Source organism: Castor canadensis, chromosome 4 (genome assembly GCF_047511655.1).
Source record: "Castor canadensis chromosome 4, mCasCan1.hap1v2, whole genome shotgun sequence".
Classification (NCBI taxonomy): domain Eukaryota; kingdom Metazoa; phylum Chordata; class Mammalia; order Rodentia; family Castoridae; genus Castor; species Castor canadensis.
Genome location: NC_133389.1, coordinates 159105632 through 159120774, shown reverse-complemented (window position 1 = coordinate 159120774; position 15143 = coordinate 159105632). Strand labels below are relative to the sequence as shown.

The window sequence follows — 15143 nt, the reverse complement described above, 5'->3', positions numbered from 1 at the left end:
ATCACCAAAAACATTTGGCAGTTTTAAAATAACTGTGAATCAAAGGGGAAAGGTATTAAGTTCAGACTGAAAAGTTTTAGTCACAGGAGTCATTTCTACATCTGTTTTTGAAATGTAGTTGCTTAGTAATCACTGGGCCTTACATGCTGGCATAAGGAGGTCAGTTTGCCTGGAGACTGCCACCATGTGAGCTAAACATGAAATTGGGGTAAAGAGCTAGAAACACCGTCACTAAGTGACATGTAGAATTAAGTAATTCCAGCGTGATGGAATTAAGCTGACTAAAGCTAGTTTTGCACTAATAGGTAGAATTTAACCTGTGCACTTTAAGATGTTGTATTAAGTTACACAATACACAGAGCTCAGAAAATAAAAGTCTTCAACTATAAATTACATACGTATAATAAAGACAATCATTTGTAGAAATAAAGGCTTTGTCTTAAAGAATTACTCTCACAGCTATATCAAAATAATCATAAATCAGTGAGGGCTTTTTCTTATAAAGAGTTGAGATTAAGAGTTTATTAGAAAGATTATTTAGGAGTTTTAGTAATTGAAGTTGTGTGAAAATCATTTCTATAATTAGAAAATGTTTAATACTTCATTTTGGGATTATAGGAAAGGCTATTAATTGCTGATTTGGCAATCTCTGCCTGTGAATTCATGTTTGAAGAAACCAGGAACTATGTTAAGCAAAGAAAAGCTTTTGGGAAAACAGTTGCACACATACAGGTAAGTTTTCTGTTATGGTTTTATAATCATTTATCAGTTTACTCGTCTGAAATGAGTGTAGGGTAAATATAAGTTTGGCATAATTTTGATATAAGGTGATATTAGAAACCATGGAAGTGGATGAGATTCCTAGGGGAAACAGTAGAAAATAAGTCAAAAAGAGAGCCTACAACAGAGTACTGAGGAAAACTACAAGATATGAAGTTGGAACAGGAAAGGAAAAATCTGCAAAAACAATTGGGAGTGAAAGTTAGGAAGGAGAAAACAAATTAGGAGTGTTGTCACAGGAGTCAGGAAGAAAGAGGATTTCAGGTAAGAGGCAGTAAGACCAAATTTTGGCTGCTCTAGTTTCTTCTTAAAGAAGGAACAGTTTATAAGCAGTGTAGTCATTAAACTGAAACATCTCACTAGCAGAAAACTTTGAGTTAGAATTCTTCTTTAAAAATTTTAAATGGAATGACTTTAGCTGAAAAGCTCATGAAGGGTAAGGTAGAGATGAAACACGGTAATTTTTAGTTCCAGTATTACAGAGATGATGTTCAAATGTGCTTTGCAAGTTGTGTTCTCTCAGAAATATTTTCCTGCTTGAAAGATTTGTAGAATTTATCTGATATGCAAAATTGTTATAGTTTATATTGGTAAAATCTTAAAAGTCATGAGATTTGTAAAATTTATTCACAAATAGAAATGTTTTCCTGTTTATGAATAATATTAGTAGCTATGTCATATAGTTACTGTGATAATTTGATGGAATAATATACATAAAGTGCTTTGAATATTGCTTAGCAAAGTAATACCTCATTAAAGTCAGCTGTTATTATTACTTCTCCCTTAAATAATGCCTTCCCTCTGGTAGAGTGGCTTAAGTGGTAAAGCACTTGCCTAGCAAGCATGAGGCCCTGAGTTCAAGCACCAGTATCGCCAGGAAAAAAAAAATGCCTTCCTTCTACTTTTTTCAAATATGGGGAGCCTTTTTACCAATTTCTTAATGTTGCTCCTGATCTGGACCTCCTCTGTGTCTTTTTTGGGAACTGTTTGCTACTTAACATAGTTATCAAGTTAACTTTTCTCTATCCTGACAAAAAGTCTTTAATCCTTATTATCCTGTTGATATGACAGACCTAGAACAGTTGTTTCAAATCTATAAAAGTGAGGAACACACACATTCAGTGAAGAATACAATTAAAAAAGAAATATAACAGCAAGAAGCACAACTGACTTGCCTAAATTATGATTTTGTTAAGAGCAAGGATTTTGTGTGTGTGTGTGTGTGTGTGTGTGTGTGTGTGTGTGCATGTTTTTTGAGACAGGGTTTTGCCATGTAGCCTCAAACTCAAGATTCTGCTGCTTCAGCATCCTGAGTACTGGAATTAACAGGTGTGTGTGCCAGCTTGCCTGGCTAAGAACAAGGATATTATATTGTCTATTCCCTTCATTTGTGGATCACTGATTTGTACATGTCAGTGATTCTCAGTGCCTGCCCTCTCCCCTTAGGCATATAGAAATGTCAAGGATGATGGGTACACAGTGACTAGAGGTATCACTTGTATTTAGTTTCCTTCAGGGAGTACAGTATTATTAAATGTCCTGTAATTCTTAGTAGCTTTGTATTACAATGAGTTATTTCACTCAAAATAACTGATAATCTATCTCCTATTGAGAAATACTGGTATGCCTGATTTGTTTCTTTTTATTTCTCTGAACACAGAAATGTAACTTGGTAAGTGTGACTCTGGAAATGCACACCAAAGTTCCTGGCAATATGAAGGAGGTTATACCACTTGGTATCACAGTGCAGCTTTCTACTTGGAGTACTTTGTACTCCAAGTGGAATTGTCATCATTTGCTTTTGAAATCCAACAATTACCACATTTAATGTTTATTAAAATGTTTTTACAGAATAAGACCAGCCTTATTCTGGCAACTGTAAAAATTGAACTAAATTCCATCCCTTTGGGATTATACATTTCCTGTTTATTGATTTCATATTGGATTACAACAAAGATGACTCTACTATTACCAGATTGGCCGAGTAGCTCAAAAAACATGTGATTTGACATTTAACCATGAAGAAGATGGGAAACTGATGTATTATTTTCTCATAAGGGAAAAAGGTTCTTTTAAAAATGTAGTTATGGGCTGGGAGCATGGCTCAAGTGGTAAAGTGCCTGCCTAGGAAGTACAAGGTCCTGAGTCCAAACCCCAGTATCAAAAAAAAAAAAATGTAGTCATGTGATGAATAACTGTTTTGGTGAACAGTGGACTGCATGTTACTCAGTGCAGATGGCTACCGTGTAGCCACCCTAACATGGAAGCTCAGTATATTACTTGGTTGGCTGTGGAGAAGCTGGTGTAGGCGAACCATCAATCATATGAAAGTACCAGGCATAACTAATACACATTACATAATACGTGATAATTAATGACTTTGCTACTTACATATTTGTTACACTCCTCTTTTGTCATTATTTTTGAGTATACTTCTTCAAATTATTAAAATTTTTACTGTAAAACAGTGTGCCATGTTATTCCTGCAGCAGCCTCATACATCATTTGCCCTGTCTTGATTCTAGTAAGAGACCATATTGAGTGATTGACCTGTACCATCTAGATTTAATACTCACATGATGATGAAATTGCTTAATGGCAGGTTTCTTGGAATTTTTCCCTATTTTGTTAAGCAATGCATGACTGTTACACTTTCATAGCAAAAAGACAAAAAATAGTAATCCTGTTTTGTAAAGCAAGTGTCATTTGTTACCTTCCTGCAAAGGAAGTTCACTAAATTTTCAGTAGGTGGCAGTATCACTCTTGTTCATTTTGGATACAAACTAGTATTACTTTCCAAGTAAGTGTATACGTTTTGATTTTTCTGAGCTAGTTTTCCAATTTTCCTATTTTATCTAAATGGGTATCTTTTTTTAAAAAAAGTTTTTGGTGATACTGGGTTTGAACTCAGGGCCTCATGCTTGCTAGGCAGGTGCTCTGCCACTTCAGCCACTCCATCTCTAAATGGGTATCTTTAATAGTATACTCTATTTCAAGTTAGGAAAATGTGCAGAGAAGATAAATGACCAATACATGGCTCATACTGTCTATTCTAGAGCTGAATACACGATGGTTCTAGTCATTCAACTGAAATAGACCTTTATGTGTTATATTTTCAGTTGTCATTTTATGACCACATAACTGTTCAGTTTCTTTTTATTATACTTGAACTTTGGACATTTTTGGCTTTTCTGACCATTTTGATACATGTCATAAAATATATTTCCTTTTTAGAATAGACAGCTATCATATTAAAGTGACAATAGTCATATAAGATTTTTAAAAATCTGTACTCTCCATAGCTGATATTCATGATTTTCCCTGAAACAACCAATAAAAAATAAAATTCAAATGTTAAATAATAATGGGTATCATTTATTGACTGCTCCCTATATACCAGAGAACATACTAAGCGAATTTTCTTTTTTTCCTTCAAAACTGTATGTAATAATTATTTTCATCTTACAGATAAGGAAGTTGAGGCAGAGAGAAGTTAATTAACTTGCCAAAATTACACAAATAATTCCAGAAGCTATGCTTTCTGTTTTTGTTTTTGTTTTTTTTTTCTTGTGGTACTATGGTTTGAACTCAGGGCCTTAAATACTCTACTACTTGAGCCATGCTGCCAGCCTTTTATGCTTTGGTTATTTTGGGGATAGGGTCTCACTTTATGCCTGAGCGGGCCTGAATGGTTAGTCTCCTATTTGCTTCTCTGCAAATAGGAGACAGGTGTGTGCCATTGGTTGAGATTTATGTCTCCCAAACCAGTACCATCCCCCTCCACTGGCCTGGAACCATGACCCTCTCAAGTTCCACCTCTCCAGTAGCAGTCTTGAGCCACTGCACCTGGCTAGAACCTACACTCTAAACCATACACTGTTTTTCTTGCCCAGAAGTTTAAAGTGCATGGCTCATTTTTCTTTTCCTGTTTCCTTCACCTAGTGGGCAATGAAGTGAAAATGGAATGTTCTTTTTCTAACGAGAGCGCTTAGTCATTTCCTGTGTGGTATGTGCTCTTGATTCTAAAGGCACAAAGTATTAAGGAAAGGAGAATGGGAATAGGAGAGGGAGAAGAAGTGGCACTTTCCTTCCATGCATCTGAAAAGAGAATATTCACTTTTTAGAACCTTGAGCATGGGATTAATTAGCTGTAAAACTACGTAGCACATCTAATTTTTTTTAATTTCATATTTAAGTCATAATATAGTGTAACTAATGCTAATTTTAAAACTTACTGGGTTAGGTAACCTCTACAAGGTCTGTTCCAAATTATAAAATTCTAAGATGTTGTCATTAGAACTCTGAAAAAGAGTTCCCTTAAGTAACTTGAGAAGAATATTTTTAACAGTAGCTGCAGTATTACCTATTAGCAAATATTAATGACTGTTAGGGATATGGTATGAGCATGTTGTTATTCACAAAAGCACCCTGCTAACAATGTGTGGAACAATTAGCAGCTGATGTTTGCTAGAGACTAGAATCATTAGATGCCGGTTAACAATCCCTGTTTCTTGAGCGGTACAAAACTGAAGGAAAGACAGTCGGGATTTTCATCAGCACAGTAGTTATGTTAATACATCTATAAGAATGTGTCACCCAGAGCAGCTACTGGGTCATTACCATATTCCCATTATTTGATTTTCCAGAAATAAAGTATCCAAACTGTCCCCACCACATGAGTCTGAAAGATTCAGGTTTATGATTTTGAGAATTGCTGTAGCCAGCCAGCTTTTTGGAAAAGCAGGTCCAGCATCCCCTATGAATCTGGGCCTACAACCCTCCTTTGAGATCTCAAGCATTCCTTTGGGTTCACAGAATTATATAGATGGGATGCATTAATGTCTAATTGTGGAGTTTCACTGTACCACTTTGTCTCTAACTTCCATTTGTGTGCCTTTTGTTAGTCACACTGAATGTCTCATAAGTTCCGCAGAATGATCAGAGCCATTTCTATCTGAATTTCCACAAGGATGATAGAGCCAGCTGACTAGCTAGGCCTGAGACCAAAGAAGTCAGCTAGAATAGGGTATACTTTTGGAGTCTACCCAAGGTAAAATGTGCCAGTATTTCACGTCCAAGCCAGTTTCCTGAAGGAGATTGAAGAGTTGGTACCAGAGAGAACAGTTGTAAACTTCAGAGATTAGGACATGAGAGCCAGGAGTCAAGAATGAAATAAAACTTGATTGAAGGGAGAACAAGAAGTAACAATTGAGGATGGTCTAACTAGAATGATTTCCAAGAATACTATTGGAAATAGTCCAATGGTAGCAGGAGATGCTAGATACATAATATTGACGATTCCAGACCATTCCTTTCATGTTAGAAACTGGCTAGACAAACTTCAGAGGGATAGGAGATTGGGGAGGAGGGTCCTGGGGACTGATCTTTGATCTCTTGAGTGCTGATTCCAATGTTAAATTATAAATAATTTCTAACATAAATATTTTTGATATATATATGATTGTGATCTTATCCCTCTAGCTTGTTACTTTATTATTTCACTGCAAGCTATTGGTAGATAATGAATCTTCAAGGATTTAGTCTCTGGAGGAAAATAGGTATTTTCAGCGGCTATACCTAAAGGATACCACAAGGTGGTGGTCATACATGAAAATCATGCTGCTTTTCAAGCAGTATTGATTAACAATCTAAATTTTTGAGTCTGAAGTATTAGATCTAATTTATGTATTAACCTATCTTTACCTCTTTTAGTACAGGTTTCCTTAGCACTGAAAAATATACTGGGTTTTTAAGTTGATTGACTATCATGTGCCTACCTCTGCCCTCCCGTCCTCCCCTGGCCTTTTTTGGGAGGAAAACTCAAGCAATTCCACTTTTGTTTTGCTCTAAAGATCTTTTATTATATAATTTTGAGATGCTGAGTCAAAATGTGTACTCTTACCATGCTCAATTTTTCTTTCAACTTAAGACCGTGCAGCATAAACTAGCAGAATTAAAAACACACATATGTGTAACCAGAGCTTTTGTGGACAACTGTCTGCAGCTGCATGAAGCGAAACGTCTGGACTCTGCCTCTGCTTCCATGGCGAAATATTGGTATGCATGCTACAGTAATTAAAATGTGGTGTTTGCTCAGACTACTATGGAATTCTGCCAGCTTTCAACTCAGCCTTGAAGGTATTAAAGGAAGAAGGCTGTATAAATGGAAAATAGCAATGAGCGTCAGCTTTTAAAAAAGCTGCTGAAAAGTCCCATTAGGCCTATTTATAATGTACTAAAAAATTACTTAAACCTTTGGTATTGAATTCATAACTTGCTTATTGCAACTAAAATATTAAGAGACTGAAGTAGAGAGACTGATTAGTACATTCAAATAATAGTTTAATTTCAGATTATCTGAAGAGTGGCAGTGTGGCAAGACTGAAAGAACAGTAAAACTTGGGGGTCTTGGAATAAAGTACAAGTTCTCCTTTAGATTAATCCTACTAACTTAACTCTCTTGGGACAGTTTTGTGTTATCTGTGAAATTATTAGGTTGGATAGGATTTTTCTATGTAAGGTGTTTTCCAGATCTAAGAAAAAAGTACTGAATTATTGACTCTTCAGTCAAAAGTTGTACATGTTCTATTAAGTGAAAGGAAAAAATGTGCTATTAAGTTTAAAATGACTTTCATTTGAATTAAAGATGATTAACAATGGTGTATTAAAGATAAGTTATTTGAAAATAGACCCCTGTAACACTTTTATGTAATGATTCCATAATATAATTGGCAGGTTAAAATGTCAATGTGAAATCTCTAAAAATTTGCACTTAAGGGGAGACTTTTCAACATTTATAGCAAGTCCTTTGTTGAGTGGGAAAAATATTCAAAAAAGAATTTTAGATGTTTTTGGGGAAAGAGATGCTTCCATAGTTCTTGACTTTGTTCTTTGGAAATACCAGATTTATGAACATAATGGTACTTAGCATTGAAGGAGGGAGAGCAATAGTTTTAGCCCTGTAAATATTTCACTAAAATACTTGCCAAATACAAAAAGTATTGAATTCCAAATAGTGTTGCCCTCAGAGATTTGTCTGTTAATCATTATGTTGTTAGTGCATTTCTTAAGAACATTCTCACCTGTCCTGTGGCTCGATTTAAAAAAATTTTTGAATAGGAAAATACGTCTGTGCATAACTTTGCCTTATGTTTCCATCTATTGAAAAATAAGTAGAAAATAATTTGAATTTATATTTTTATGTTAAGGTGAATAAAATTCCTACCAGTTGCCTTGTGAATTTCAATAATCATTATTATTGTTGCTGGGTAAGCTCACTGGAGCTTTTGCTTAGCATGTGGGAGACCCTGGGTTCCAGCCCCATCTCTGTAAAGCAAACAGAATTGTGAAAGGGTCAGAAAAGATTTTTTTTCTTAATTCTTCACATTAATACATTTTCCCTCTCCTTCTCCTCCCTCTCTCTCTATCTCCTTCCTCTCCCTCTCTCTCTCCTTCTCCCTCCTCCCTCCCTCTCTCCCTTCCTCCCCGACTTCTTCTCTAGTGTTAATAATCCCCAAATAAGTTTTTAATGTTTCCTTTTTGATGCATGCACTTTCACAGTCTACCCTCTTAGGTTTTCACTTTTACCTTCGGTTTATTTCTGAAAAGTCAGAACCATAAAAAAAATTTTTTTCATTTCAGGTAGAAAAATGACATCTTTGGAGTAAAAAGGTATTACAAAGGCAAAAAGATACTAAGTGGCTGAGTAATTTAGATGATACAGAGAATCTAAATAACTTAGATTCAACTTTTTAAGCCCTAAATAGCCAAAACCTAATATTCTCAGTTGTCTATATTTAATAAAAACCCAGCCAGAAATAGAACTGATGAAGATATTCTTTATGTGAAAACTATTGAAATTTATTTCATACGTAATTTTTATGCCCTTCTCTGGATGTCTCATTTGTTTATTTGAATTACTTTTGATAATTATGCATACCTAATAATCATACATTTTTCATGATTATAAAGCACCTGATGAAAATCCATTGCAAACTCTCTGCTCTTTGTTTTGATCATCTAGGGCCTCTGAATTACAAAACAATGTAGCTTATGAATGTGTACAGCTCCACGGAGGCTGGGGATACATGTGGGAGTATCCAATTGCAAAGTGAGTATGGTGGCTCTGCTATTCTCTTAATAATGTGAAGAAAGAAAATTTCTTTCCTGTACTTTGTAGGCCAAAGACACAGTGAACGATGATACAATATATTTACATTGTACAAATGACTATGGAGTATATTCATTCAAATTGAAGAAGCTTTATTTTATCAACTCATCACTAAGCTTTGGTGTTTTTAAAGAAAGTGAAGAGAACAGTACACTAAAGCTTGATGCGTGACTTTGAGGACATCTGTTACTTTTAATTAATTTCTTTATTTAATTTTTGCAGTGCTGTGGATCATACATCCTTTCACCTGCTGGGCAAGTACTTACCACTGAGCCACATCCCAGCTACTTTTTGAAAACAAAAAATAGCAGTACAGAATAGGATCTAAGATGTCTTAACTTAAATACTTGATTATTTATTTTGCTTTGAAAAATAAAAGTATTTTTTTCCAAATGCAATTTGTATCTCCTCTGATTAAAGAAAGCACACCACCTCTTTTCATTGTGTTAGGTGTGAATTTTCTACACTTGGCAACAGAACCAATTTGTAAGTAGGCAGTGTCTTTTCCATCGTTTCCTCTTCCCTTCTTTCTGTAGTGCCTCAGTAGCCTCCCCATGACATTTCTTTTCACCCTAGAAAATATTTTTCCACTTCCTTAACAGTATTTTCAGTTCATAAAATCTTCCCAAGGTTCCTGGTGTAGTGGCACATGTGTAGAGGCAGGCATCACATGTATCACGGTTCAAGGCTAGTCAGGCAAAAAGTTAGTGAGACCCTATCTCAACAAACAAGCTGGGTAGGGGGCTTGCACCTAGCTATACTCCAGGCAGGTAGGATCATGGTTCAAAGCTGGCCCTAGGCAAAAAGCACAGGACCCTTTCCAAAAAAATAAGCAAAGCAAAAGGGCTGGGGGCATGGCCAAGTGGTAGAGTGCAAGGCCCTGCATTCAAACTCATGCAGTGCTCCCTCCCCAAAAAGAAAAAATCCCAAGGAAGTTTTTGATGTATATAGAAAAGGCCAATTTATTTCTGAATCTGAAAAATAACAATGCTACAGACTTCCAGAAATTTCCAAATTTTTATCTGAATATAGAGTACGTAAAGGGAAGCCTCACTAAATTTCTCTTTAAACTGCCAGCCTAATGCTTTTGAATTTATTATTTTGACAAGCATAATTGAAAGTATTTGATATGCTTATAATCATTAAAATAAGCATTTTATAAAAGTTTTACTAAGCTAAGAATGGAAGCTCCAGCATAAATAAAATTTGCTAATTTTCTCTAGTTGCTGAGCAGCTCAGAAAACTTTAATTACTGGGTATATATAATTTATAACCCCTTATAAAAGCTCAGCAACAACAAGGATTTTTTTCTTCTTGTGAACATAGGCATGATGTAACTAAATGATTTCTTTAAAAAAAAATCAGTCATTGGCCTTAGGTTTTGGAATGTCTTTTCAGAGCTGTTTCAAATAGGCCTTAACCAAAAGCAGGTTTTTCTTTTTAAATCTTTGCATAGACATGAAATCAGAAGTAAACTTCGAGTTATCCTAGCACAAAGTTAGTAACCACTAGAATTTTTCCTGTGCATTTTTATGTTTTCACAACATTCACCTATCTTCTTAATATTCAGAGTGGTTAGAAAGTAAAATAATAATCGGTGTTTATATTTTTATGCTTAACTGTGTTGTTACATCTGCTGCTGGGAATGTACACATGTTGTGTTTGTACAGTTTAGTTCACATTCTAAGAAAGGCATGCTAGGGAGAGGAATCAGTCATATCGTTGGTTTAATATGGCATAAGTGTGGCATAAGGTCTGTTTTCTCAGAATCCATTCCTTTAGGTCAGTAGCAAGAAAAAGGGTAGCTTAGTGGCTTATTTAAAAATCCCTGCTTTCAGTTTGAGAGATTTATATTTCTTTAAGAAATAATGATTATCCTTTCTTGACAAGCTTGTTAATTCAAAGATTGTGTGAATCTTTATCTGGTCTATGTTTTCTCTTCCTAAAGATGTAGGGAATCCTAATACTACCAAATATCAAAAAAGCCAATATATAGTGTATAAATTCTGATTTAAGAGAAGAAAATATTCTACTTGTATAAATATCCCTCATACTAAGCTACATTATTTGTGTCTGTGTGTATGTATATGTATATACATATCTATGTGGCGGAGTCTTGGTTTCACAGGTCTTTTTTTTGTTTGTTTTTAAGTAACTAGCCTTCAGCATACAGGTTTATTTCACTCTGACTCGTTAGGCTTAGGTTGGTACATTTGAAGATTTCTCTGCTACAGTAGGAAGAGCAGTCTGAAATGGAGAGCTTCATTGCTGTATAGTTAAACATTTCTTCTGCTGCCTTTGTCTGTTAATTTTAGTTGATGACTAAATTTAATTAGTAACTTATAAAAGGTCTACCGATCTGTCATTACATACTCCACTGGAACTTCTTTAATGTGGAATAAAAAAAGCCCAACCTACTCCAAAAATGTCCAAAAGCATTAAGATAGCTGAAATAGGCTGAAATGCCAGGAATGCCCTCAAAATGCAAGTGCTTCATTTTGTGGGGAACAACAAAACCTGCCCCGAAAAAATATATATTTGAAAACACAAATGTCTCTAAATTTTAAAACTTGAATCATGAAGTTCTGAGATTCTTAATTTCCTTTGTAGTATAGTAAATCATATTAGTAAGTATTTAGTGAGTGTTCACCTGTCTGCTGGGTACTAAGAATATGGAAAAGCATAAGTCCAGAATTGGCTTGTTCCTAAAGAGTTAGCACATTTTATTTGTCTTAAAAATGAAATAATTAAAACCCAAATTTTATATTTGAGAAAAAAATGCCTTTGAATTTGTCTACAAGGAAAGCTTAAAGGTCAATACCTAACCCCAAATGCCTGGGCCAGTACTGTGGTATAATAAAAATACACTTGCCAAAGAGGCTAGATACTACATTCTCATTCCAGCCTGCTCATCATCTATTAAGTGACCACTAAATGGTAGCCATTGCTCAGTAAATGTATTGACTTCTCTGAATCTCAGTTCTCCTTACAAAACAATCATGGTACTTATCCTTTCTGATCCCAGAGCTAAGAGGTTAAATTGAGATGAGAAAAGGTAAAAACAACTGTACAGTGGCCTGGTTGATATCATGGCTATGAGAAGTAAACTCCTAGGACTGGGGTTGTGGCTCAGTGGTAGAGCACTTGCCTAGCAGGGCCCTGGGTTCAATCCCTAGCAACACGGTAATCTGTGTGCCTGCTTGTATGTGTCTTGTACTGAACTCAGCCACTTAATATTTTAACCCCACATGTTACAGGAGTGACTATTAATCATTTCCAACAAATAAGTTACTTGTTAACCTTGTGGGAAGTAACATTTTCTAAGGCATCAGTTTATACTCCTGGTGGTGATTGTGTTGGTAAGATCTAAATGAATTCTGGAAAACAAGTAATTTCTTAGTTTTTTTTCTTTAAAATTAGTGGATTTCAACTTTATAGTGAAATATTAAAGAATAAGAAATTAAGATATTCCATGTAACTAAATTTAAAACAGACTTTAGAATGCTATTATGTGTGTTGAATTTTACAAAATTAAATCAGATGAAATACATTTAAATGTCATTTTGAATTTGTAATTGTCTTAATCAAAGTAAAAGCTATATAGATTACCAATATCTTAATAGGTATTTAATGTATCAATCTAGGATGAATGCTATACTGGAAAAGTAAGTAATTTATGTAGAAATTTTATTGCTTGGATTTCATTTAATGAATACTTTTAACAGTTTGTGGTGAGATAAAATTGCAACTTTCTAATTTCTTTTATTTATATAAATTCAATTATCTTCTAATTTATCCAGAGCTTATGTGGATGCCCGAGTTCAGACAATCTATGGTGGTACCAATGAAATAATGAAGGAGCTGATTGCAAGACAGATCGTCCATGACAAGTAGACATCTGCCCACATCCAGAATCCTATTATAGCTAATCTGCTTTTAAATCTACTCAAGTTGAAAACGTAACCTGAAAAGGAGGGAAACGCTAAACATGATTTTTAAGTGTGCTCTCTGTTGAGAAAGAAATAGAATATGAAAGATTAACACAGTGGAAGGAGAAATCTTTGAAACCAAAGAGTTTAAAATTCTCCCATAAAAGGTTTTACTTTTAATTTTTTATACAGTAAAATGTCAAAGATTTTCTGACTCTAGATAATGTTTCATTATTCCAAAAAGCATGAATTTCTTGAATCCTTAAAATTGAGGGAGAAATGATTTTATATTCTTATACTATAAAAACATTAATACTTTATAGTATATGAACTTTGAATGGGAAAAAGAAATGTAACTTAGAATGTAAAGTCATTTCAGCCACGTTTTGCTGTGAATTCCCTACAACTTTGGTTTTTTCATGCTTCCACCAACCCTGTTTTTAAGTAATTAATGGAACCCTTCAAACAAAACATCACACTGTACCCTATAAATATTGTGTATCAATTAAAAATAAAGTAAAACCTAAACCAAGCAAACAAAAAACCTTTGTGCAGAATGTCTTGTGAAATGCTGATGAGTGAGGAGCTGCTGTGATTGAGAGAATGTGCTTAATTTCTTAACTACTAATGCTTGGGCTTTCAGCAGATTTCCATTCCAGTTTAATTTATAGGAGTTCACAGAATAATTCATTATCCTTAAATTTCAACATAATGGTAGGTATCAAACAGTAACTTTCTTTTTCTTTTTTGGGGAGGACTGGGGTTTGAACTCAGGGCTTCAGTTAGCAAATCAGGCACTCGACCACTTGAGCTACACCTCTAGTCCAGTAGCTTTCATTTTGTAACAGTGCAGTTTATTTATATTTAGCAAATACTGTATATCTTCTATTAAATAGGCTGTTAAAAATATGAGTAACAAACAAACTTGGCAAGATCCCTGCTAATAAGTGAATAAAGAAATAAGTAATAACAAATAAGGTAAATGCTAATCATATTGTTTAATAATTTAAATAAGCATTTGAAATTAGAAAGTGTAAATCACATTTGATTTGAGACTTAAAAGTAATTATAAAAATAAAACTATTAATTTGTAAATTGTCAACATGACACAGTGAATAAAGTCATTTTTAAATGGAAATAAATGTATTCTTGTTCACCTTTAAGAACTTAAGCATTGCCTTACAATTACTACTGGGTAAAGCAAAGGAAGAAAATTTCCTTCTTTCCTTGAAGTACACAGCCTTGATTTTCTGTTGGACAAAACTTGTGTGGTTGCCAGCTTAGGGTCCTTTTCATATGCATTGATTACCATGAAAATGAGTTAAAATAAGTTATTATTACAATATTTGTAGCTTCCTCCTTCCTCCTACAAACAGAAAGTTTAAAGGATTTGATATCTCTCACCCACCACCACCATAACCTTAAGATTCATCCTGAATCTTAAGAGAAATGACATTGTAGGAATAAATCATCACCTTTGTAAGATAAAAAGCAAATGAGATGGTAGGAAAAGTCTGTGTAGAAGTAGACAGTCCTATGTTTGAATGCATTGGGCCTAACTCAGGCTTTCTTAAGGTGCAAATGAAGAAAAGCCCAATTTAGAACATTCTAAGAAAAAAATTTGAGTGGTGGTTTAAATAGATGGCACAGTTGGCTATAGGGACTAGGGTCTGGAGAACCTGGTTCTAGGGCTTAGAACTCCCATCACTTAGGAAATACCCTTTATTTCTATTGCTCTTTGAATTGGACACTGAAGAAGAACTTCATTTTGAGACATTGGATTGCACCATTCCTGCATCCTTTGCCACAACCTCATTATAAGGCAGGGGAGCTCAGCACTATGGTTGACAGGACTACATGAACGGGTAAAGCAGTTCCTGAAGTAGAGGATGGAATTACCAAAAGAAAGGGAACAGAAAAGTTGGCTGAGCAGACCCAAATCTACACACACATAGAGCTATTCTAGTTCTCTAGAGCTAGAACTAAGTTCTACTTATTATAGATCAGAAAATGAAATCATTTCTTGCAATGATTTCTGGGATTTCTTTTCCTATTTTCTAAACTGGTGGTTTTCTTTATCTTAAGAACTTTAGTCTTGTTTTATATCACAAAAATGTATCATGGACTTAAAGCTGCAAGGAAACAGGAATTCAGACTGCTTCTCAACCTTTCATTTGGTTTTCACTTCTTAAATTGCTAATCTTTGTGCCTTGCTTGTGTGGCTTTGATTGTTATCCACTAGGGAGGGAATTTATCTTCTGTAT

At 34.6% G+C, this 15143-nt stretch overlaps 1 protein-coding gene across 2 annotated transcripts in view; it reads left to right on the top strand.

Moving 5' to 3' along the window:
* Window positions 1-13423, top strand: part of Acadl (acyl-CoA dehydrogenase long chain) — a 32065-nt gene extending 18642 nt beyond the window's left edge. For both annotated transcript variants that reach the window (XM_020172315.2, XM_020172314.2), the window contains 4 exons: window positions 619-732; window positions 6710-6837; window positions 8804-8890; window positions 12751-13423. In XM_020172315.2, coding sequence (XP_020027904.1) covers window positions 619-732; window positions 6710-6837; window positions 8804-8890; window positions 12751-12844 — 423 coding nt within the window. In that variant the 3' untranslated portion in view covers window positions 12845-13423. The remainder of the gene's footprint in view (window positions 1-618; window positions 733-6709; window positions 6838-8803; window positions 8891-12750) is intronic.
* Window positions 13424-15143: the final 1720 nt, after the last annotated feature.